General features: G+C 34.8%; 3 protein-coding genes across 4 annotated transcripts; 2 read left to right on the top strand and 1 right to left on the bottom strand.

The window, feature by feature from the left end:
* Nucleotides 1–176: 176 nt before the first annotated feature.
* Nucleotides 177–4,626, top strand: LOC116131571 (probable LL-diaminopimelate aminotransferase, chloroplastic). Its single transcript, XM_031417223.1, has 10 exons — nucleotides 177–269; nucleotides 384–412; nucleotides 632–699; nucleotides 940–1,056; nucleotides 1,349–1,411; nucleotides 2,553–2,657; nucleotides 2,775–2,825; nucleotides 3,054–3,374; nucleotides 3,472–3,678; nucleotides 4,161–4,626. Exons 1-10 carry the CDS (start codon nucleotides 205–207, stop codon nucleotides 4,449–4,451), a joined length of 1,317 nt encoding a protein of 438 aa, XP_031273083.1. The 5' UTR covers nucleotides 177–204; the 3' UTR covers nucleotides 4,452–4,626.
* An 8,097-nt stretch (nucleotides 4,627–12,723) lies between these two features.
* On the top strand, nucleotides 12,724–21,371 carry LOC116131477 (myosin-9). Of its 2 annotated transcripts, XM_031417120.1 has the most exons (10): nucleotides 12,724–12,806; nucleotides 13,060–13,260; nucleotides 13,448–13,570; nucleotides 13,776–13,813; nucleotides 13,886–13,991; nucleotides 14,340–19,208; nucleotides 19,908–20,063; nucleotides 20,254–20,355; nucleotides 20,430–20,572; nucleotides 20,688–21,369. In XM_031417120.1, the coding sequence occupies exons 1-10, from the start codon at nucleotides 12,729–12,731 to the stop codon at nucleotides 20,980–20,982; spliced, it is 6,111 nt and encodes a 2,036-aa protein (XP_031272980.1). In that variant the 5' UTR covers nucleotides 12,724–12,728; the 3' UTR covers nucleotides 20,983–21,369. The 2 variants fall into 2 exon arrangements, with proteins under 2 accessions (XP_031272980.1, XP_031272981.1); XM_031417121.1 differs by lacking the exon at nucleotides 19,908–20,063 and having other exon boundaries at nucleotides 20,688–21,371.
* A 55-nt stretch (nucleotides 21,372–21,426) lies between these two features.
* Nucleotides 21,427–23,925, bottom strand: LOC116131478 (membrane-anchored ubiquitin-fold protein 6). The gene is made up of 3 exons (XM_031417122.1): nucleotides 23,415–23,925; nucleotides 22,589–22,759; nucleotides 21,427–22,003 (listed from the first exon to the last, which is right to left on the bottom strand). Exons 1-3 carry the CDS (start codon nucleotides 23,542–23,544, stop codon nucleotides 21,948–21,950), a joined length of 357 nt encoding a protein of 118 aa, XP_031272982.1. The 5' UTR covers nucleotides 23,545–23,925; the 3' UTR covers nucleotides 21,427–21,947.
* Between the last annotated feature and the right edge of the window lie 1,603 nt (nucleotides 23,926–25,528).

The raw sequence follows: 25,528 nt of genomic DNA on the forward strand, positions 1-25,528 counted from the left end.
ATGTTTATTTAAATTGTGGACTATTTGGCACTCTCCCACTGCTATAGTACTTATATAAATAGCATTATGGTAGTTGCCATTTATCACAGACTCATAAGAGAGACAGCTCATTCATTATATTTATTGCACACATATAACTCTACATTGCGCAAACTCAATATATAAGAGAGCAAAAGCTTGAAACAGTTTATTTATTACTCTACAATGTTATCTTCACGCATTTGCATACCACATGCAACTATTTTACAACCTAGAAAGAATTGGAACAGGTTGATACAGTCCGTACATGATATTGTTATTATTTAGCTCGCCAAAGTTTCTATGTTATTTCTTGTTCAAGATATGCTGATTTATGTCTCTTCATTTGATTGGCTGATTTGCAGTTCAAAGTCCAACAATCAGTGGAAACCTGGTAGGTTGCTGTGACAATGCATCTCCCTAACGATATATTTTAAGCTTTTATGAATGGAATATCGTTCTTGCATTCGGTCAACAAAATATGAATTTTATATATCTTTAACAAACTTGAATATGTTCGGTCTTTAATAATAAGTCCATGGAATGATCTATGCAACTTGTTTTATGGCTTAAAGAGTGATATTTGATATGCAATGCAATAATGTGATCTCAGGTCATTTCACTGAAGTCCCACGTAATGTCAATATGGAGAGCCTGCGCACTAGATATTTGTTTCCTGAGGTGAGGGAATTTTAAGACCATCCCGGCGCTATAGTCAACTGTGTTAAATTAAATTGTTTTTCCTTGGCTTTGTTACTTGATCTTCTCATGCATGCATGGTAATTCAAGCTTATATTTGAAGTATCACACTTCTGATTCTAGTCTGTTCTTATTTCCATGGCTTCATTTGAATTAATTAGATGATTCATCAAAAACATTTAATTAAGTTCTTGACATTTATTATGATTGTTTCTTGACCAGATATTAATGCATGAGACTGAACACACCAGGAAGTATCCCGATGCAAAACTTATACGGCTTGGTATCGGTGACACTACAGAACCTATACCTGAAATGATAACAACCGCAATGGCTGAGGTAACTCAGTATGGCTCCGTTTAGATGAAATGATTTTCCTGAAAATTAATTCTCACTTGTGGGAATTAAGAATTAATTTTACATGTTCTCAGATTATTTGTTTACTCTATACATCCTCAAATGTCGAAAGTATTTCCCAAGAAAACCTCCTTACCTGAAATCAGCATACTTTTACAGTCTCTGCACACACATTTCTACACCTGTTATTTTTTTCTCCGTTTGCTGTTCCGGATGATTGCTCTCCTGGGTTATCTTTGAAAAATAAGCAGCTTAAGTCTTTTCTGTTTTGCAGCATGCACTTGCTCTATCAACAGTTCAGGGTTACAAAGGGTATGGAGCTGAGCAAGGCAACATGGTATTTTACGCTTTAATTTGCTGCTTCTAAATATTTGTGAATATTAATTAGAAGAGCATTAAAATTTACAATATTCTTTGGTCTTTTTTTCTTCATAATTGATAAGAGAAAAACTGACACACAACCACCGTCCAAGCCGTGCACTGTTTGAGATGCAAATCGTGATAATTGATAAATGTTTGTAACCTGAGTCACAACTCTATGTATATATGGACAAAATATATAGCTAAAGCGTTAATTAATTTCTTTCTGGATCCTGTCTTCTTCTTCTGTTTCTCATAAGCTATTATTGATTCGTTTGGTAAAGCTTTATGCGGATATGGTCCCCAACATGTTTTCTGTTGTGACCCTAACAAGTTTAAAGGGGCTTTTATTAGATCTAGAAATCGAGTATACTTGAGAAGCCCCAGAGAAAAAACACTTTCTTTTGCTGAATACTGATGTCTCTATGCATTCAACTTTCTACTTTTATCAAGTTGTGGGTAGTGCATACCTGGTTAGCATCCCTGACTGGTCAAATCTTCATGAAGCTTCACTTTTATGGATTACTTTAGAAATCATGAATATCATAAGAAAATCAAATAGCTAAGGATAAAACAAATGAATAGCAACAACAAGAACATTTGTTTGCGACAAAATACATCGTTTGTCACAAGATGTTAAATGGGAAAAACAGGCGTCAGCTTGCTGACGACAACATGTTTTTAAGTGCTATGATCTTACGAAAGCATCACCTTGATGATTTTTGCTGGTAAAACCATTGTAGTTTGTGGAAATAAAATGACTTCCTGGTCAAGAAAAATAAAAATAACAATTTATTTTCCCTCGTTAACAGTTTCCAAAGTTTTATTCACAGTTATATTCAAGAATAGCCTGAGAACTTGCTTGTGTTGACACAAGTTAATCAAGTGTTTTTACCAGAGTCTGAACTTGTAATCCTAATATTTCATTTAAAGAATTAATATAATTTTGTTTTTCAGAAAAGTTGTCATGACTGAATAAATGGGAAAAAGATAGATTGATCCTTGTTAAGTAGATGTTTGCATCCCCTGGGCTCTTTTCTGCTTGCATGAATAGAATTCATATAGTTTGTCATGTTCATTTAAGAAACTTAAACTTCTTTGCCCCTTTTAATTTGTAGGCATTAAGAGTGGCAATTGCAGAAAAACTTTACAAAGATATGGGCATAAAAGGTGAAGAAATATTTGTATCAGATGGTGCTCAGTGTGATATTTCTCGCCTCCAGGTATGAGAACTTAGGTTCTGCAGCATATGTTGTAATTCGTTTTTTCTTTTTATTTAACTCGGTTTCTGCTGAATTATATGTTACAAACCTGATGACTTACGCATTTGCTCTCAACAGATGCTTCTTGGATCCAATGTAACAGTGGCTGTTCAGGACCCAAGTTTTCCGGTAATATTTGAGGACGCTTTGGATTTTGTGCAAAACTTCTTTTGAAATAATTGACCACATCTTTAATCTTTAATATTTTTCTAGATAATTTAAATTCATTGCATTACTCTGATTTTCCGGGAAACTTAAGCAGCCCTAAGCAGTTATTATGATAGTGATATTTATATTGAATTTGATTGAAACTTTTGGACCCGGGGACCATGTTAATGGACTATGTGTTTGGAACAGGCATATATAGATTCTAGCGTCATTGTTGGTCGAGCTGGCAAGTTCGAACAAGAAACTGGGAAATACAGGAAAATTGCTTACATGAAATGTGGACCTGAGAGTAATTTTTTTCCCGACTTATCAACTACTCCGAGAACAGATATCATTTTCTTTTGTTCTCCAAACAATCCAACTGGTCATGCTGCATCTTGGCAGCAATTAAAACAATTAGTGGAGTTTGCAAAGGCGAATGGATCAATAATAATTTATGACTCCGCATATTCTGCTTATATAACAGACTCAAGCCCCAGATCAATCTTTGAAATTCCTGGAGCCCGAGAGGTCCGTCTATAAGAAATAGTCTTTTTGATGCAATATTTTTTTTTTTTTTTTTTTTTTTTGTGATAATTAACTTGGCCTTTATTATATGACAATATAGGTAGCCATCGAAATTTCGTCCTTCTCCAAATTCGCTGGTTTCACAGGTGTCCGCCTTGGTTGGACAGTGGTCCCTGAAGAGCTGTGTTATTCTAATGGATATCCAATCATAAAGGACTTTGACCGCATTGTGTGCACTTGCTTCAATGGTGCTTCAAATATTTCACAGGCTGGAGGCCTAGCATGCCTTACTCCAGATGGCTACCAGGTAGCTGATCAAATTCCTTTTCCAATTCATGTCTTGTCTTGTGAAATTGTAGTGAACATTAACAGTAATTTACAAAAAAGTGGTAGGTTGAACAGTCATACTTAAAATTTTGAGTTGTTCTTAGACTAATGCATATATAGTTGACATTAAATTTGACTTGTGGTATCATCAATTTGTATCAGTTATATAAATTTTATTGAATTCACTTAATCTAATTATGAAAAACTATATCATGTTTTCTATAGAAAAAATGGTGTCCTCAAACCTCCCTTAACATAAAATCATAGAATTTAAGTTCATATACTTTTGAGTATCCGACTTTATAAATGTAACATTTGAATTATTGTCTATACTAAAGTTTCAATCCAGTGAAAATTTATCTTAGAAATTGTCAAAGGTAATCCAAATTTAATCATTGCTACTGATAATTTCACATTATGCTGGAGATAATTACTTCTTCCCTGTTGTTGAATTTGTTTCAGGCTTTGAGCAGTGTAGTTGACTACTATAAGGACAATGCCAAGATAATCATTGATGCATTTCAATCACTTGGGTTTAAGGTTTACGGTGGGAAGAACGCCCCTTACGCATGGGTGCATTTTCCAGGCATGAGTTCTTGGGATGTATTCGCAGAAATTCTTGAAAAAACACACATAGTCACTGTTCCAGGTTGCGGATTCGGTCCTGGCGGCGAAGAATATATCAGAGTCAGTTCATTTGGGCATAAACAAAGTATACTTGAAGCTTCCAGGAGGCTCAAAAAATATTTATAGATAATTTTATATTATCAAATCTTTTTATGACCCAAAGTTAGACGTTGATGTAATAGTATGACCCGGGTTAGATTTTCGTATGCTTCAAGCAAGAACATCTCCCTGGTGAAATGCTTTAATATGGTTAGCTGCCGCTCCCTATACAAGAATAAAGACAATAAAGACTTCCTACATGGTTTATTATTTTTTTTAGTTTTAACTGGAATTATGAGCCGATTCTAGCTGACCATTGGAAAAATCAATTGCCTATCGCATTTCAGGGATATAAATAATAGAATTTAATTCAATCACATCTAGCAAATAGTAATAACTTGGTCATTAAGCTTGACATAGCAATCCACAAGAAGGACCACTTTTAGATGTCCCTACTTCAATTTTGTCAATATGTAAAAGTAGAACGCCAATGCCGCCCCTAACAGAAACGTCAACAAACACGTCCTCATCTTCATGCCTCCTGACGCTAGTAATAAATTAATAAAAAGCCAATTACTTGCTTTCTCCCCAAGTAGAAACCCCCTATAAATTAATCCTTTCAAACTCATCACACTTACACAAATCACATTAATTTCAAAATTCCAATCCATATAATTTAGGTATCTGATCAAATACTGCTAAACGATGGCGTCTCCCGGGTCTTGTCTTGCCGAGGCATATGTGCTGAGAAAGATGCAAAAGGAGAAAATGAAGAAAGAAGAAAGAGGCAAGATTGAAGGTGTTGATTCACAAGACAAAAATTCTAGTGGTTGTTTCCTATGGAAGGTTAAGAAGGTTCATTCACAAGTGTTGACTACGGATTATTCTGGGAAAGAAGTAGAGCAACGGGATAACGAAGGTTAATTTGACTGGAATCAAATGCCATGTTAGCTCCATCATTCATATATATATATATATTGGCAATTTCTGCTCGAGGTGAAAGTGTCTAGGTTCCAGTATATGTAGTATGAGCACCGCTTATTGAGTCAATAAATTAGTTAGACTTGTATATGTGTAATTCATATATCAATAAATAAAAAAACAAGTAATAAGATGAGTCAATTTTCCTTTTTTAATACTATGTTTTGTATCAATACACAAAAAAAAAAAAAAAAAAAAAGGTTATGAGATGAGTCTATTTTCTATAATGTAACTAATATTTGGTTAAAATACTAAGCTGGTTGACTGGGTTTGAACGTTTGTTTTAATCTCAATTTGTCTATCGAAATCGAAGCCTTGAAATCTCAATTTGATCTTTCAGCTTTTGTGATTGTTTTATTAGACTCGCTTCGTTCGGTTAATTAGTACAGATCTGTAGACACACACCTCAACAGACTCCCATTAACACTGTTGAGTCACTCAACAGTAGTCAACTCAACTCAGCCTAGTGGTTCCACGTAATGGGCATTTTACCAAAACATTTGGCGCTCGCCCAAACTTTGCTTACGTAAGTACATACTATTAGGTTAAGGGGAATTCGGTTTAAAGTATCTTGCATTTTTTTTAGGAATCAGAATTGGTGGTTTCTTGAAATTTGGAATTAGAATCGAAACATATAATAATGATTTTTGTTTTGATTTTGGGTACCCAATAAAATTTATTACCCCCCAAAATATTTTAAAATAGCAAAAAAACCCTTAAAAACCGATAAATACCACTCTACCGGATACTTGTTAATAAAAATAAAATTACAAATTACAAACTCCATTATTTTGTAAAGGTAGATTCTCAAAAGTCAAACAAACTTACTTCAAATGTTATAAAATATAAATATAAATGTATTCACATTATTTTTTCTACAAAAGTTTTTATCAACCTTCCACTATTTAATTTAATTTTATATTAGTCTTAGTTCCCAGTTTCGGTTCTAGTTCTTGATTGTAAGAACCGAAATCAGAATAGCACAGTGACAGTTCCAAAAATTTGAAACTGAAACCTACATGTTGACGATCAATTTTGGGTAAGAACCATAACCAAATCTTGAGTACTCGTCGATTCTGATTCTAATCGATTCTTTTGAACACCCCTACATACTACATATTATGAGTTAACTCTTCATATTGGTTCCACAGGTTAAGTCTAAAATCTAAATAGCAGTTACGTTACGTTAAGTAGAATCCGAAAATAACACTTAAGTCCTTATTATTAGCTACCAATTTTTTTTTAAATTTATTTCTTTTGCAAAAGTTTAAAACTCCTAATTTAATTTTATATAAGTTCGTTGATTTTTTTATAAAAAATAAACATCTGTTAGCTGACAACTCTGTTAAAAGTTTAGAACAAATTTATTAATTATAAGGATATAAAAATGAACAGTTTTTAAAAAAAGAAATTCAAACGATTACTTACTGACTCTGAAAAGGATGTAAATGTCAGTTTTATAATTTATTGGTCTTCGAGAACAGTACATTTAATTCTGCCACGTCTTTGCTTACGTACGCTATGGCCCACCCCAACCTTTGACACATATAGGCTGACGTACGTACTTCCTGTCTTCCTCACACGTNTAATTTATTTCTTTTGCAAAAGTTTAAAACTCCTTATTTTATTTTATATAAGTTCGTTGATTTTTTATAAAAAATAAACATCTGTTAGCTGACAACTCTGTTAAAAGTTTAGAACAAATTTGTTAATTATAAGAATATAAAAATTAACAGTTTTTAAAAAAAGAAATTCAAACGATTACTGACTCTGACAAGGATGTAAATGTCAGTTTTATAATTTATTGGTCTTCGAGAACGGTTTATTTAATTCTGCCACGTCTTTGCTTACGTACGCTATGGCCCACCCCAACCTTTGACACATATAGGCTGACGTACGTACTTCCTGTCTTCCTCACACGTTTCTATTGGAAGGAAACGCGACTTTTCCGCCACACAACGCATGAAAGTTCGCAAGTCAAATTCATAGCTTGGCCAACAAGGCAGCCATAAGAGAATTTGCTTCCCGTCCCCACTTTATTTATTTGACTTATGGGCGTACAGAAGCCTATAAATTGACACTCTCCTGATCGTTTTACTTCATCAAATCAAATCTTCTTCTACACGTTCAAGTTTTTGTTCTGCGGATAGATATTCAAGTGTTGTTCCAAGTTAAGAGGGTTGTATTTTCTTCAGTGTTGATGGCTATGTCTGGAGTTGGTCTAGCAGGAGTCAGTCTAGCAGAAGCTTACGCCATGCGAGCTTTGCACAAGGAGAAAATGAAGAAAATGGAGAAACAGAAGGGCGCGAATGATGTAGTCGTGGATGAAAACGAAACCCCGAGTGGATGTTTCTTCTGGGTATCCAAGAAGAAGACCCCTTCTTCCAAGGTTTCATCAGCAGAGTGTGAAGAAAAGCTGCAAGTCGATGCGAAATTGGGATTATAAAAGCTTGTTGGGTTGTCCAATTAATTGTATGGAGTAGTCTCTAATTGTAGCCTGTGCTGAGACTTGTTACGTTCAGGATTTAATTTCATAGCTTGGATACGCATGCTAATGATTCGCTTTATTTAATTTTTCTTTTCTCATATACTGAGGAAGGTTCAATTATGTAGTTTTTGTGTATGAAACAAAAAAGTAGAAAAAAATACCGACAGAAAAAGAAATAGAAAGTGTGAAATTCTTTTTTTTTTTTTATATACTTGATTATCTCATATATGTGGTAGATTGAATGGTTCTTTTTTTTTTTCAATATCCTTGGAGCGACATAAGCAATACGTCAAGTTTTGTAAATAATTTAATTTCTGTACACCAATAGCATATAAATTGCAATAATGGGCATACTAAAATTATACGTAATGATATATGTTGATAATTACAAGAAACCTCAGCCCACTTTAGCCATCTAGTGAACCTCAAAACTATTTTTTATTAACTACTTTGAATAGTTAATAGTTTGATCGGGGCTTTTAGATATATCATTAAGAGATCATGGTTTAAGTTTCCATTTAACGCTAATAAGATAGCCATTAATTCTTATCGATCTATAATTCAAGGGTTTCTGAAAATTATTTGAGATACAGTAAACTGGTCGAAAAACCTTAAACATAAAAAAAAAAAAAAAAAAAAAACTCATTTTCACCTCACAAAAAGTATCACACAATTATCTTTTTATAATCACAATTCACATGGCACTTACCATATGTCACAATTGCAATGGATCTAATTGAAGTGGGTAAAAGTGATTTATGATAGTCTCAAAGTCTCATTCAATCCAAGATTACTTGTTAGGTGAATGTGGACCCACCAATATCACAAGCTCAAACATACAAAACTTTATTATAATTTGGAATTTCTTCTTGAATTTTGGATTTTATATTAATTAACTAATTTTTAAATTTCACCATTATTATTTAATAAATAACATTTTGAATAGAAAAAGGCAGTCAAATAAATCTTGAAACACGCGTATCCCGTATGGTATCACGTGTAAGGTGCACCTGATAAAGGAGAACCAATGGAATGGGTGAGTAGTACTTGTGCCATATCTTGATGTTCTCAGAGTCAGTTTCTCTACTGATTTTAATTTGAAAAACCCAACCAGACCCACTTGCAATAAGCCCCATTTAGGCCACTCAACGTGAACCCACATCGCTATATTCATGCATTCTCGAGCCTACACCTCCAACAGGACCAACACTTTCACGGTGGGTTTAATTTAAAAAAATATTGTATTATTGATAATGTTATGTACTTATATTAATGAAAAGATAAATTACTTGAAGATCATTGAGAAAGTTTAGTAAAATGAATTTGGTTAGGTTGTACTAAATTGATGAGTATGTTATATTGATATGTTTGATTGTAAGGAATAAATAAGTGATATGTTATATAGATTACTAAATTCTCTTATTTTTTAAACATTAATATAATAATAATAATAATAATATTATTATTATTTGAATTATTTATTTTAACCCCTACATTTGAGATTTCGCTAACACACCCCAGCCACACAAAAGTTTAATTTCTAACAAAATTACCCCTACCTACCCTAAGCCACTACTAGCAGTCATCGAAACGGCATACTACCAGTTAGCCAGATTTATGGTCGTTGTTAATGGCTAGTATCTGGCTGGAAACTACTAGATCGATGCACAACCGACCACGATGGTCGACAGTGGTTATTGGGGGGAAGAGGGGGGGGGGGGGGTCTTGGGTGACATGCAATTTGTTTTAAATACAATGACATTATTGTCAAAAAAACTTAATTAATTAGGGGTAAAATTGTAATTGAAGGTTCATGTAAGTTAATTTCAAAATAAGGATACCATTGTCCAAAATTTTTATTAATAAGGGATAAAACTGTAACAAAATTAATATTACTAAGTAATCTTAAAATACCTAAAAAAAAAAAAGTAATTAGATTACCACTTATATTACCAATAACAATTAATATTGATTTTAAAAGATTATTAAAATTTTATATTACTTGACAACAAAACATGATAATATAAGATGACATTACCTGATTACCTCGTTAATGAATGGGAGATAACTTCCAACCAAACACCCCCTAAATATTTTCAAAGACAACTATTATGTGCACTAGGACATCTTCTTTTAATATTTTTTTTATATATCAACTTCTTTTTTTTCTTGGTGAAAATATCAACGGCTGTTTTGTTAAACATTAAAGGCCTACTAACATTAGATTTAAACACATAATTAGTATAGTGTTTATGATAATGATATACAAATTTAAAGCTTATTAATTTAAATTCGTATTTTATATGGATGAATTATGTACGCTTTATCTTGAATAAAAGGAAAATAGCAAAAGAGTGTAAGGTTTTTTATGCTAATATTCATGTCTACTTTATAAAAGTGAAAACACAATTAAATCCATATACATTTTCTCTTTTACCATTCATAATTATCATTATTAATGAATGAATATATTTACTTCTTAATGTTAAAGTTAAAAATTTATAACCTCTATCATTGAAGGCCGTCCATTGCATTGAGCATAAAACTTACCTTAAAAAGTAAGGACTATTTATTTATAAGGAAGAGTAAACGACTTTTTCCCACAAAAATAATAGAGAAATTATATTTTTCTACCCACATACTCTTAAAATATTATTTTATTACCTAAATTTATATTATGATTCCGATTCTGGCATCGTTGACTTGTTGTGACCCCAGATCACAACTATTTTCTTCCCCAATCACCACTCACTAAAACTTCTCAAACCCTACTTTTGTCGATCCTGTTAATCGTTAGCAATTGAGTGATTAGGGTTTACGTAACTGCTCTTTTCAAGTTAAATTTCGATCAATCTCAATCATCAAAATCTAATTTTCTACTACCAAAAGACTCATCGGTCTCTCTTCTTCGAAAGTCGCTATAACCTGAACCGAGTTGCTTTGTATGCGGTATCAGAATATAAATTTAGATAACAAAGTGATATTTAAAAAGTCTGTAGACGGAAAAATATCATTAAACAATTATTTTGGTGGGAAAAAGTGATTTACTCGTACAAATTATTATAAAGTTGATATTGAACATAGAAAAGAAAACAATGGTAAAGATAGACATGTCCAAATTCGTGAACTTGGATTGAACCCATTTGCAGAATTTGTGCGAAGTTGAACCCATAAGGGCACTTTTTTAATTCATAAATGAGACCCTAATTTTCAAATCAATCACCAATCGGAAGAACAAAACAAAGTGGCTTTCCAGTGAAATCCAGACAACCCCACATAAGCATCATCATCATCTTTATACTTTCTGGATTAACCAATTAAATTAAGCAATGAAAAATCTAATAATAATATATTGACAAAAATAGGTTTATTAATCAGAGAGGCTTTGGCGGGATGTCTCTATTCTTTAATTAATACTACTAATTTTTCTGAAAGCTGATATTTCACCTTCAATCACACCTCCATTTCACCTTGAAATTAAAGCTTAATGCCCTATTAATCTGTCATTAATCAGCACCTTAATTAACTGATTATTTACGCCAACTCCCAAAAATCCCACCCAACAAGACACATGTACATTAACGTTAACGCTAACACAAACACTTTGACAAGATAAATCACAAGCACAAAACAGCTTTCTCTCTCTTACACAACCCTTCACACTAAAGATTCTCTCTACTATTCCTTCCAAATTAAGCAGCTGTAGATCCACAACACAACTACTAGGTACCTACCCATTATTATTATCATATTTATCATATTTATTAATAATTCTTTCAAGATCTTAGTTGTGGTAGTAATTCTCAAGTGTCAACTTTTACTGCATTTGTCTCTTCTTTTCTTGTTTTGACGTTTTGTCTATTCACTGACCTTTTTTCTTCTTCTCCTGTCAAATCCGGTGAATTTCTCCTAGTGGGGTTTTGGCGTTTTGTTGAAGAAATATAAAGTTATAAACATCAATAATATATTTTTTACTTTTTTTTAAATTGGAAAAAAAATTTGCTTTGTTATGAGCTCTTTAGGTCTGCATTTTTCCGCATTTAGCTAGTCACTTGGTTTTGGATTCTCTTTAACTCATTCGCTGGTTCTATTTAGTTTTGTGTCAGTCTTTTGCCTCTTTTAAGATTACACTGTCAATAATATTGGCATTGTTTTTCGTTCTTGTTTGTCGTTTTGCGAAGTGAAACTTTGAATTTGAATTTGTTTATTTATTTTTGGTGATTAAGATTTGGATCGAAGAGTTTTCAACCGGGCATTTAAACTTTTTTTCTGGGTTTTGCGTTAGCGGAAGCTTCTATCAAGGTATGTGTTTCTATAAATCTCGAAATTGGAGTTCGAAGTTCAAATTTTTTTGCATCACTCTCTATTTGGTTACTGAAAAAATGGGCAGAAAAAGTTTGTGGATCTTGTGTAGGTTTCTGTAGAAATGTTAAGTCAAACTGGGTTGACTAATTTAGTTGAGTTGAGCTTAGTTTAAGATTCAAAGTTATATTATTGGCTTTTTTGTGATTCATGCATCTTTTGAGCGTACATATGATCAGGTATTTGGTAGTGCTACTGAGAATCTGAGTTTCCTAAATCTGCATTTTGATTTTAATTTTTGTTTTCACTTTTGAGTCAATTTGTTTTTGTTTCTGGTTCTCATTTTTGTTGCTAATTTTGCCAAATTGTTTTACTTTATGTGATTTTTATTGAAATGTTTGTGCATATTGTTACTACTATAGCAGAATTCTCAAATGAATGTGTATGACTTCCCACTTGTTCGGTCAATAATGGCCATCTTATTTATGACACAAATAACATGATAGTGTTCCTATTTGTTTGACAATAGTAGTGCCGTAAATCAAACTGGATGATTGATACTATGCAGCTCATGATTCATCGATCTTTCAGGAATGTCGAGGATTACAAAGTGGAAGCTTGAGAAGACAAAAGTAAAAGTAGTCTTCCGGTTACAGTTTCATGCCACACATGTAAGTTATAGGGTAGATATACAATTTGCATTGCTACTAGTATCGGTGGCTTTATTTTTATTTTGGTTTTTAAAATTTGTATGAATTATATATTTTCTTTGTTGATTGATTAATTTGTTTAGAAGTACGTTGTTGTTTCACCTTCCATGCTGCTCTTGCTCTTTTTAGTCATTTTTAGGTAGTATTGTTGATGCATCTCGTTTTTTTAATAAATGAAACGACGCTATTATCTGTTTTTTTCTGCATGAACCAGATTCCACAAAGTGGATGGGATAAACTATTTATATCCTTCATTCCTGCTGATTCTGGAAAGGCAACAGCAAAGACCACAAAAGCAAATGTGAGGAATGGGACTTGCAAATGGGCTGATCCAATCTATGAGACTACACGACTTCTCCAAGATGTTAGAAATAAACAATATGATGACAAGCTTTATAAGCTTGTTGTGGCAATGGTAGTATCTTAATTCTTTCATTTCTGTTCGTGTACTTAATTACTTATATGAAATGCAATGTATATATGGTTTCCAACATCAACTGATTTGTGGACAATTCGTGCACTTTGACTAATATCTTAACATTTTATTCACACTATCGTCTTGTTATAACTGACATTCTTTGATCTGAATCTGATCATACCAGGGTTCTTCTCGGTCTAGCATCCTTGGTGAGGCCACCATCAACCTTGCTGACCATGCTGACGCATTAAAGCCTTCTGTTGTTGCACTGCATCTTCTTGGTTGCGATTCTGGAACAACATTACATGTGAGAATTGTTGAATTCTTTATTTTCTCTGACATAATATTCTTGGCTTGTTAATTTATCAATTCACTGCAAGATAGTTTCTGCTCAATAATTTATGTTGACAAATTCATCCCTTCATGCTTGTTTTCAATAATTTTGCTTTATTGTTAGAGGTTTATATGTTACCAAATATATTGTTTTTCATAGTTTTTTTTTTCAATGCCAGGTCACTGTGCAGCTGCTAACTTCTAAAACTGGTTTCAGGTAACTCATCAAAAATTATAATTTCATTCTTTGGCCATTTTGACCATTTTATATAAGATGTCTTTCTTGCAGAGAATTTGAGCAGCAGAGGGAACTTAGTGAGAGGGGATTACAGACAGGGAATGACCAAATCAGTCCTGATGAATCTTGTAGTGGAATGAATAATCAGATGGAGAAGGTGTGTTTACTTTTGTTGTTCTGAATAGTCCATATATTTAACATTTGAAAATTTTCTAATTGCTTCTCAGTCTTTTGGTTTATGCTGGACTTGCTTTTCAATGACAATTTCATCACAAACATATTATAAAATACATGAAACTGTGTTTGGATAAGCACGTTCTTTTCATAGGTTATATCCTTTCATTATGAGTTCTTTTGTAAAAGTAGATATCCTCATGTGTCAATGTGTTTCCAAGTTACATTGGGTGTTTGCTTGCCATTAGAAAGTTCTATTGTTAAATCACTAAAAAAGACTAGTCTTTTCTATCAAGAGATAATAGTTTTGTCATTTTTTCTTAAAGTATAGGTTGGTGCAAGAGTTAGGTTCAAAGAAAAATCCAAAGAGCTCCCCTCACTTGAAGAAGAGGTGGGGATGAATGAAGACTATGCAGACTCAACTGCTGGATTTGATGGTTCTTCTAATACTTCAGAAAGCTTATATGCTGAGAAGCAAGATACATCCAGCATACATGAAATCGACAGCCTTAAGAGTACCGTCTCTGGTGATTTAGCTGGACTTAGTCAAAGTCCTCAACAAGAGAAAGGAGACTCCTCAGATCATCGGTTTCTGGTGCAGGGAACCAATGACTGGGTTCCTGGATGGGGTTCGGACTACTCTGTGGATAATGAGTTGGCAACTGCTTATGAAGAGAATTGTAGACTTAGAGGCTGCTTGGAAGTGGCTGAGTCATCTATTCATGAGCTGAAGCTGGAAGTAACGTCCTTGCAAAGTCATGCTGCTGATATAGGCACTGATGCACAAAAACTAGCTCAGATGCTTGCTGCTGAGATTGCATCTGGAGAACAGCTGGCAAAAGAGGTTCTTATACTGAAATCAGAGTGTTCAAATTTGAAAGATGATCTTGGAAGGCTGACAATATTGAAAACAAGCTCTCCATTTAGCGACAGAGAAGCTATTGCTAAAGACCAGGATCATTTATTTGAAGGCCTACAATTTGGATGGGTGAGGGCACTTTTGGTTGTGGAGGATAAGATACGAGAACTGCAGAAAAAGGCATCCCTCGGATTCCATGAGAGGGACTTTAGGTCCCTGCAGGCAGACCTGGAGGCATCACTCAGTCTTTTGCAGGATCTCAAACAAGGAATTGGAAAGGCAAATTCTATTCCTAACTTAGGAACATGTGACCAATTTGTACCGGGAACCGGGTTCGGCACAGAATTGTATCAACCAGAGTTAGACATGCTTCAATGTGTTAGCATACCTGGTCTGGTTTCACATGAACCTAATTCTATAAATGCTACTAATGCAGTGGAAGGCAAAATCTTTGAACTCCTGAGGGAGTTGGATGAGTCAAAAGCTGAACGGGAAAGCCTAGCAAAGAAAATGGACCAGATGGAATGCTACTACGAAGATCTTGTCCAGGAGCTGGAAGAAAACCAGAGGCAGATGCTGGGAGAGTTGCAGAATCTCAGAAATGAGCATTCCACTTGTCTGTATACGATTTCATCTGCTAAGGCTGAGATGGAGGCAATGCACCAAGACCTCGATGAGCAAATATTGAGGTTTTCTGAAGAAAAGCGTGATTTGGAGTCTGTCAACAAGGATCTGGAAAGAAGGGCTTGCAGTGCAGAAGCAGCACTCAAGAGGGCACGCTTGAATTACTCCATTGCTGTGAACCAGTTGCAGAAGGATCTTCAATTACTATCTTCCCAAGTTTTGTCTATGTTTGAGACTAATGAGAATCTTATTAGGCAAGCTTTTGTAGATTCGTCGCAAGACTTGCAACCAAGTAGTCGAGAACACCCTCATATAGTGCAAAACCAGCTGAATTCTGAGGAATCTCATGTCACCAGACTTTTGGAGTGCCAGAATCAGTATGTTGGCCAAAAGAAACAACACTTGGGTGGAGATACTCTTTTAGAAGACTTGAAGAGATCAGTCCACTTGCAGGAAGGGCTTTATCGGAAGGTAGAAGAGGAAGCTTGTGAAATTCATTTTGTGAATATGTACTTGGATGTCTTTTCAACGACACTACAAGAATCTTTGCTTGAAGCAAGTGCTGACATTAGACTGATGACAGAGAAAATGGATGAACTGATGCGCCAGCTTGAGCTATCAACAGAGTCAAAGGAATTATTGGAGGAAAGACTGCAAACTGCTATGAATGATATCCATTTCCTAAATGAGTGCAAGGCCACTTGCATTGCCAAGTGCAATGACATGGCTCTTCAGAACCAAATTTTAGAAGCTAATTTACAAGATGTCACCTGTGAAAATCATCATCTTACACAGAAGATAGCTGAATGGGAGTCCCTTATGGTGGAGTTTAAAAGTTTTGAGAGCAAGTATGAGGCCAGTGCTGCTGAGAAAACTGAGCTGGCAAAGTTATTGGAGAAGAAATCTCTGGAAAATTGCAATCTTCAGCAGGAAATTTCCTCTTTGCAGGAAGAGTTTAAAACTGTGAAAACTGAGTTTGATGAGCTGGCTTCTGTGAACAAAAACATGCAGAATTCTGCCAATTTTCTGCAAAACAAAATGCAGAACTTGTTGTCATCTTATGGAGAGAGTTTTAGTGAATTGTCTCTCTGTAGAGAATCCGTTGTTCAGGATTTGGGTTCCAAGGACTTACAAGGTGTTGTATTGCAATTAGAAGAGCTACAGCAAAATGCGTGTCAGAAGATTCACCAAATCATGGAAGAGAAGAATGCTCTAATAGATGAAAAAGATAGAGCTCAATTCTCTTTAAGCAAAGCAGAATCAGATATTGTGTTGATAAAGAAGAAGTTTGAACATGATATAAGAGATATGGTAGATAAACTTGACGTTTCTAATGCCCTGGTGCAAAATCTTCAGTTAAAAGTTGAAACTATTGCAGAAAAACTAAAGGTTAGTTCAGAAGTTGAAGAGAGCCATGCACAACAGCATAGAGAACTTCTTTCTGATCTTGACCATCTTGAAGTTGAGCTGGACCAACTTGGTTCTAAGAACAGGGACTTTGTTCAAGAAATCTTGGCATTAGAGATTGTAACTGAGGAACTCAGAAGGAGTGAACAGATGACAGCAGAACTAACTGAGAAAAATCAGGCTTTAATGGTCTTTTTACAGAAACAATCCGAGGAATCCGCTAAGCTTAAACTGGATGCCTACACGTTCAAAGAAAGACTCCAATCTCTTCATGATGAGCTGAATGGTGAAAGAAGTGTGAGAGAAGAACTAGAGAGTGCAATTAAAATGAATAAGCAGACAATAGCAGAACTAACTGAGGAAAACCAGGCTTTAATGGTGTCTTTACAGAATAAATCTGAGAAATCTGCTAAGCTTGCATTGGATGCCAAGGCTTTGAAAGAAAGTCTGAAATCTCTTCATGATGAACTGCATGGTGAGAGACGCTTGAGAGAAGACTTAGAGAGCACAGTTGGAAGGAGTAAGCTGACAATAGCAGAACTAACTGAGGAATACCAAGCTTTAATGCTCTCTTCATGGAATAAATCTGAGGAATCTGCTAAGCTTGCACTGGATGTCAACACTTCCAAAGAAACTTTGCAGTCTCTTCAGAATGAGCTGCATGATGAAAGGAGCTTGAGAGATGAATTCGAGAATACAATTAAGGATCTTACTTCCCAATTAGATGAGAAGCACAACCAGCTGCAAGATTTTGAGCGGCATAAGTCTGAACTGGTCCATCTCAAGCAACTTGTATCAGATCTAGAATTGGAGAAATCAAGGGTCTGCGATCTTTTGTTGCACTCTGAGAGATGCCTTAAAACTGCTAGTGACAAATCTTCTTCTGTCACTAGTCTGGAATCTAAGTTGTCTGAAATGCATGAACTATTAGTAGCTGCAGATGTGAGATTCATTTTCACTAGAACTCAATACGAGGCATGGGTTGAAGAGTTTGTTCAGCAATTACACTCCAAAGGTAGGTTTCTCTCTGAGCTTCAGATCAAGAATCTTGATTTAGAGGATGCACTTAGTAATTGTCTTGCTCGTGAAGTACAGTGCAATGAAGAGAATGCCAGATTGTTGACAAGTCTTGACACACTAAGATCTGAGATGCATGCTTCTATCGCTGAAAACAGAGTACTGCTTGATAAAACAGCTCAGCTTGAAGAGTACAAAAATAGGGCTGTAAGTGTGGAGGCTAGTTATCATGAGAAAAACCAGCTTGCTGTTGAAGTTGAAAAGCTGAAACACTTGTTGGTGAGTTCCAAAGAAGAGATTGATAATCTGATAGTCTCCAGAGAGGAGCTGGATATCAAAGGTTTAGTACTTGAAGCTAAATTGGATGAAGTATGTGCTCAAGTAACCTTGTTGGAGGGATATAATGGTGAACTTATGACATTGCAGAATCAGTGCAAGGAGCTTACTCAGAAGCTCTCTGAACAGCTTTTAAAGACAGAGGAATTCAAAAACTTGTCCATCCATCTGAGGGAGCTTAAAGACAAGGCTGAAGCTGAATGTATCCAGCTTCGTGAAAAAAAAGTGTCTGAAGGACCAGCAACTGCTATGCAGGAGTCTCTGAGGATCGCTTTTATTAAAGAACAACATGAAACAAAGCTGCAAGAACTAAAACTTCAGCTGTCTATTTCAAAAAAGCATAGCGAGGAAATGCTTTGGAAATTACAAGATGCTATTGATGAAATTGAGAATAGAAAAAAATCTGAAGCTTCTCACTTAAAGAAAAATGAAGAGTTGGGAGTGAAAATCTTGGAATTGGAGGCTGAGTTACAATCTCTAATCTCTGAGAAGCGTGAAAAAACAAATGCTTATGACCAGTTGAAGTCTGAACTTGAATGTTCATTAATAAGCCTTGAGTGCTGTAAACTGGAACAACAAAAACTTGAAGCTTCTTTGCAAGAATGCAATGAGGAAAAGACTCAGATGTCTGTTGACCTCACCATGATGAGAGAATTACTCGACAGTTCCACCTCGGACGTTCAGAAGCAAGGAAAGGATGGGTTGCACAATGAAAATTGCATGTCAAATGAGCATGTTGGGAGAAATATTTACCAAAATAATAAAATTGTGGGCACTTCAAGCCATGGAAGAGTGAATGCAGACAAGGGTTGTAGTAATGCTCCAACAGCGGACATGAATGTCAAGTATTTGGAACAAGATAGTACAGTAAATTGTGAAGATTCAGAAAACATGAGCTTGGTTCCTATTGCTGAAGGTAACTGTTCAAGTGCACTCATTGATGTGCAAGCAGAGCAGGTAATCCTCAAACTGATCTTTTGTCTCATCATTATTGTATTGTTTTTGCATACAGGTTGTAAATTTCTATGTAGCATATGTATTATTGTGACTTCATATAAATTTTGAATGTTCTGTTGTTGGCTGAAAAAATATATTGAGGGACTGACCCTCAATATAAAATAAAAGTTAAGATTGGCTGCATTTCTCTCACTCTTAAGGTGCAACATTAAATTCACTACGTTAATGCCCAGAAGAAATTATCAATAATAAAGCATTTAAAATTACTATTGATATTTCCTTGATCTGTAAAAGACTCAGATATAATTTTTTGTATAACTAAGACAGTGAGCTCTTGCTCTTTCATTGTAGAAAGTTTAATATCCATTTAAAAGCTCTCTTGGTGCTCAAAATTAATCTTCCTAAGTGATGCTTTAGCACTTGCTTGTATTTCTGGTCATGAACTGATATTAATTTGCACGTGATTTTTAAGTAATTAATTATGTGTTCACATTGTTTTAGAATCTATCCTATCTCCTATGACAAAGGTCCATGAATGTTTAAATATGTGTAAAAGATTTTCTACTTTCATTTGTCATTCATCTGCTGTGTATTCATTCATTTTGCATGCAGACTTTCTTACAATTGTAGGGGTTTCTTTCTTATCCCTCCTTCCAAAAAAAATATAAAAATCTAACTATTTGCATATTCATTTATCAGGACGTTCTCATATCCAGTGGTGTAAATGGAATTTCAAATCTTGCACTAGTAAATCAAGAGAACCGGCAACCAAATGACATGAACGATCTAGCTTTTGTCAATGATCATTTTAGAATCCAAAGTTTGAAGTCTAGCATGGATCACTTAAATGAGGAGGTATGTGTACTGTGTAATGAGAATACAACTGAGATTATGCCAAGTAGTCAGTCCTATATCATCAGTTGTTGGGCATAAGAAGAGATATGATACATAATAAAAATTTCGTATAGTTTTTGGATTCTGTTATGCAATTTGCTTGGAATAATGCCTGATGGCAATTTAATCCCCTCTTATTTCCTGGTTGCAGTTGGAAAGGATGAAAAATGAGAATTCACTTGTTTCACAAGGTGATCATAATTTTGATCCTAAATTTCCAGGTTTACAGAGAGAGCTGATGCAGTTAAATAAGGTAAATTAAATTGCTAATTGCCACAAATTATCCTAGTACACTTCTTCTGGTTACTTATTCTGCTGGTTCCTCAGGCAAACGAAGAATTGGGAAGCATATACCCTCTCTTCAATGAAAGCCCAGGCAATGGAAATGCAATAGAAAGGGTACTTGCATTGGAAATTGAGCTTGCTGAAGCATTGCAAGCAAAGAAAAAATCAAGCATCCATTTTCAGAGGTATGCCATCTCTTTCAATACAGTACCTCCCTACATTATGGACAATGTTAATTCTCTTTAAAATCCAGCCGAATGGAGGAAACATCTAAATAGATCTAATTCTTGTGTGGTTCAGCTCTTTCTTGAAGCAACACAGTGATGAGGAAGCAATTTTCCAAAGCTTTAGAGACATCAATGAGCTAATCAAAGACATGTTGAATGTAAAGGGTAGGTATGCCACCGTGGAGACTGAACTTAGAGAGATGCACGACCGGTACTCTCAGCTAAGTCTACAATTTGCAGAAGTTGAAGGAGAGAGACAGAAACTGATGATGACTCTCAAGAATGTTCGGGCGTCCAAGAGATCACAAACGTTATTTCGGGACTCATCAGCCTCTCTTGGCGAGTCACAAGACTCACAACCACAGTAGCGAACCTGAAATGATGGCTTATATACCAAGTTCTGGAAAACACACTACCTGAGTATAGAAGTTGGCCTTTCCACCTTGCTTGCCGGCAATGTTAATTGTTATCTTTACGGTGACTGATTATCCTTGGCCACTGACCACCCGCAAAGTGCTAAAATTTTCAAGCTTGGTGGGGATGCTTATATCTAAACAGCTGTAATTTGTGTAAATAAAATATCTATGCCTAATATTTAAAACCATTGGGTATCCCAAAAGTATAGTTCTGTAACATTTCGATCCCCTCGTTTGCAGTCTCAGTGGTGTCATCCCTTGTGCTGTATAGTTAATCAAATTTTTTTTAAATTGGTTCTACTTAATCTGAGAAAGAAGAAAGAAGCAAGAAAACATCATTGCCGTTGCCACCCATATGTTTGTTTTTCTTTTTTTTTTCTGCATTTCATGCCTTTCAATTTCACAATTATCCGTGTTAATGATTTTCACCATTCCTTTTGTCCCATAATAACGGAGCCTTGTTTGCTCATTTCCCAGCTTCGAGACAATAGAATGAAACTGTGATATGTTGCATTTTATCAGGTATAACACAGCAACTCTTGACAGTCGTTAAGCAGTGCGTAAATAATGACAGTTACATGTGAACAATAATTCTTCTACCCTTTCATAAAACACTCAAATTACAATAAACACCCCAATGAAACAGAAATGATAATTTTCCGCCCCTATGATTTCCTATTGTTTCTTTTTGTTTTATTCACAACCAATGAAGGAATGCAAGGATTTTAGTTGAGTAAACCATAAGGTTAAGCAAATGAATAAACATCTTGACCAAAGACCTCCTAGCTTCTCCTTTCAGCAGCCCCTGGGATTCCTGGAACTCCCCGAACACTAGGAATTTTCCGACTGTATTTTGGTAAACGTCTAATGGGAACATATAGAAGCTCTAACAACAATACAGAAGCTTTCACATGCAGTCACAAGATTGAGCATGAACACCTGGACTTCTTTGGAAAATCATTCTGCAGTTTATCTGAGAAAGGTACATCAGGTGTTAGTTCTAAGATACACATCCATAATTTATTTCAGTGTTTCCAAACCATGCTGTTTCATATCCATGAACTATCGCTAATAATATAAATGAGGAAGTGTCCTTGAGTTTTTCCTAAAAAGGCTTTAGCTCACTACAGGCTTAATTTGTAACTTGGGGTAGAACAAATTTACCAGAATCGTAAAATCCTCTTCAATTTCTCAGGGTTCTAAACACAATTTCTAAGGCAAGCTTGGTAGGTGTTCAGATGAAAATATGGAGCAAAAGAGCGAGTTGCAGTACCATGTTGTTAGAAAATTTTATAAATTTAGAAATCTTCTTTTGTTCACAGGGAATCAAGGTCCATCGGCATTACCATGTTGTTATAAGAACATGGCTATTCAGGATTAATTGCTACATATATATAGAAATATCATGGATGTTTATGTAAGAACAATCACACAAGGCAGATGGTTTGCAAGTACTATACTAGCTACCTAACTAAATGCAAAATTTCAAGCCTATAACACTGTTCATAGGATTAAAGAAGATAAATGAAATCACAAGACAGGGCATATCGTGGATTACTGCTGTTTTTGTCAGGTAATGGAAGACGCAGAACAACATGCATAGTGATGACACCTCCTGGAAGTTCAACAACTGGGAGTCTAGAGTCAGCAATCGTCCTGTTATTTTCCAGTATCTTTCCAGCGTGAATGAGCTGCACATTGCTCACTGTCTTCGGACCATTTTCTTTATCTACCAAATTGAAATAGCAATTCCCCAGGAATTTAAGTCAATCTCATTGCCAATAAAGAAACAAATATGTGGTCAAGAGCACAACATGCAGAAGAAAGGCCAGAACACACTAGAATTAAAAGAGGTTGAAATCAATTCATTACTCATAAATCATTAATAAGCTTACAACTTTGATCTCGAATTCATCACACAAGCATTCGAAATCCGTCATTTAAGAGAATAAATATGCTGCCACAATGTTGGACTTCGCAAATTATCAATATAACAGCCGCAACAGCATTTCTAAAATATAGTGTTTTGTTCTTTTCTTCAATCAGTGAAGCAAAGGCATCAAAAACAATCTTTATTTAACAAACTGACAAGGATTCAATTAATCACCTAAACGCAAATAAAAAGAATCAAATAGAGGAAAAACCATCTAATTTTGTAAAACAACTGGTAAAGAAATGCAATTAAATTGTATACAGGCTGCAGAGGAGTTTACCAGATTAAAAGAACAAAAAGTTGAAGGAAAAAATGAAGAAGAAAGAAAGAAAAACCTTCGTATCTCTAATGAAGGATTAGAAAGCCTAAGATAAACGATTCAAAAGCATTGTAACAGTCATCTAAAAGTTGAAGATTGAATGAAGTAATACGAGTTAAAAAGAAGTATAACCTTTAGGCCATTGTGCAATTATTTTCTCTTTGAGAGAGGCCACAGTGGCTGCCGGACTATACTTGCTTGGACCTATGTCGGTGCCATCTGCAAGCCTGAACTTAAGCTCTATCGAATCTTCTTCTGCCATTGATGAATCAATTTTCTAACCAAGAACCCACCTCAACCTCTCATAATACTCTCCGCACACCACCTCAAATTCTTTGAAAAAAAAAAAAAGCAATCTTTCACTGCAAAGCCTTTTCTTGGGAAAGAAAGAAAGGATCTTTAGCGGAAGAACTGAGACATCTCACGAACCCAGATCAGATTTTACTGAGATTTACCAAAAATTTACTGGAAATTGAGCGAAGACATTAGAAAACCATGAAAGAGACAATATTTTCAATGAAGAAAAAGGTAATGTTGGAACTGAAAGCCATCAGAAATGTATAGGATTAGTTTAGTTTAACACAGAGAACGAAGAGACAGACAAGTTCAACCTGTTGAATTACTTGATGTAGAAAGAAAGAAATAAAACTAAACTAACAAAATGGCAGCTTTTTCAAGTTAGATTTTTACATGAAACTAACAGAAAAATCTAATCATATGGAAAGTGACATTCTCACTACATTACCCATTTTATTTTATTTTAATTATGTCACACCAACCACTTTTTCTTTATATTTATTTCATTTTATTTTTTTAGGATAGGTGGTTTTGTTCCTAAGGTTATAAGAATCATCCCATTTTACTGATTATTTAGCGTTTTATGATATTAATTAAAAACAAAAAATTGGTGAAACTTTTGCTTCCAAAATTAAAAAACTAATCAGCAAAATGTTGTGCAGAGAATGAGTGTGAGAAGGTCGATCAAAAAAAGAAAAAGAGGTGGTGAGTGGAAATCACGTTTGATTAATTATTAATATTTTTTGTTAGTTCTAATTAGTGCAAGTTGATATTAGTAACACAAGCACTTTCGAAGAAGAATAATACTTTGGGTACTAACGAATGGGTACTAATTTGTGTACTAACTAAAGCATAGTACCCGTACTATACGCATAGTACGGGTACTATGCTTTAGTTAGTACACAGATTAGTACCCATCCGTTAGTACTCATAGCATCACTCTTCGAAGAAATAACTAAGGATCACCTTATTTAATCTTTAGGGTCCTTTAAATATCCTATAAACTCAAAGGACCAAATAAGTCATAAGTGACGTTTGGTTATGAGGTATTTGAGATTATTAGGATTAAATCGTCTTATATTACTTGATTACCATGTTTGGTTGTCAAGTAATATAAGATACCGGTAATTTTCAAATACCAATAGTAGTTACTATTGGTAACATTTGAGGTATTTTGATTACCTCAATTTTCTTAGATATTATAAGATTACCAGAGTTATCTTTTTTTGTTACAATTTTATCCTTTATTAATAAAATTTTAGGACAATAATGCCCTTATTTTTAAATTTATTTACATGAATATAGCTTTTACTATTTCACCCCCAATTAATTAATTTTTTGGACAAAATTATCCTTGAATTCAAAACAAATTACAGCCCACCCAAGCCACCACCCCCAGCCACCTGCCGTCACCTACTGCCGGTAACCACCGTCGTCGTCGTCGGAATGGTGCACGGAAGGCCGAAAATGGCCTCCGTGCGTCGATATGGCCATTGGCCAGATTTGGCCGTCAATCAATCTGACCATTAACGACCAAATCGATGGTCGTTGATGGCGACAAACATGGCCGTTAATGGCCATATCAGCACATGACGACCATTTTTGACCTTCTGTGCGTCGTTAGGTTGGCGGCGGCCTAGGGTGGTTGCCGGCAGCTAGCTGTGGCTGGGTTGGTCGAGGGTGTTTTGTTGATTTTCCAAACTTTTATTATGAGATTGTTTTTGCTAAGTTTTTAAATGTAGAGGGGTTATAGTAATCCAAATAATAATAATAATATAATAATAATATTTAATTAGAGGACAATTGAGTAATTTAATTAGCATACCCACTAATTTATTCCTCCCAACCAACCATATTAATAAACATACCCACCAATTAACCAAACATATTTTCTTAAAGATTCCTAGTAATCTTCAAGGTAATTTATCTTTTCAGTAATCCAATATTCC

Source organism: Pistacia vera, unplaced genomic scaffold (assembly GCF_008641045.1).
Source record: "Pistacia vera cultivar Batoury unplaced genomic scaffold, PisVer_v2 Contig234, whole genome shotgun sequence".
Taxonomy (NCBI): domain Eukaryota; kingdom Viridiplantae; phylum Streptophyta; class Magnoliopsida; order Sapindales; family Anacardiaceae; genus Pistacia; species Pistacia vera.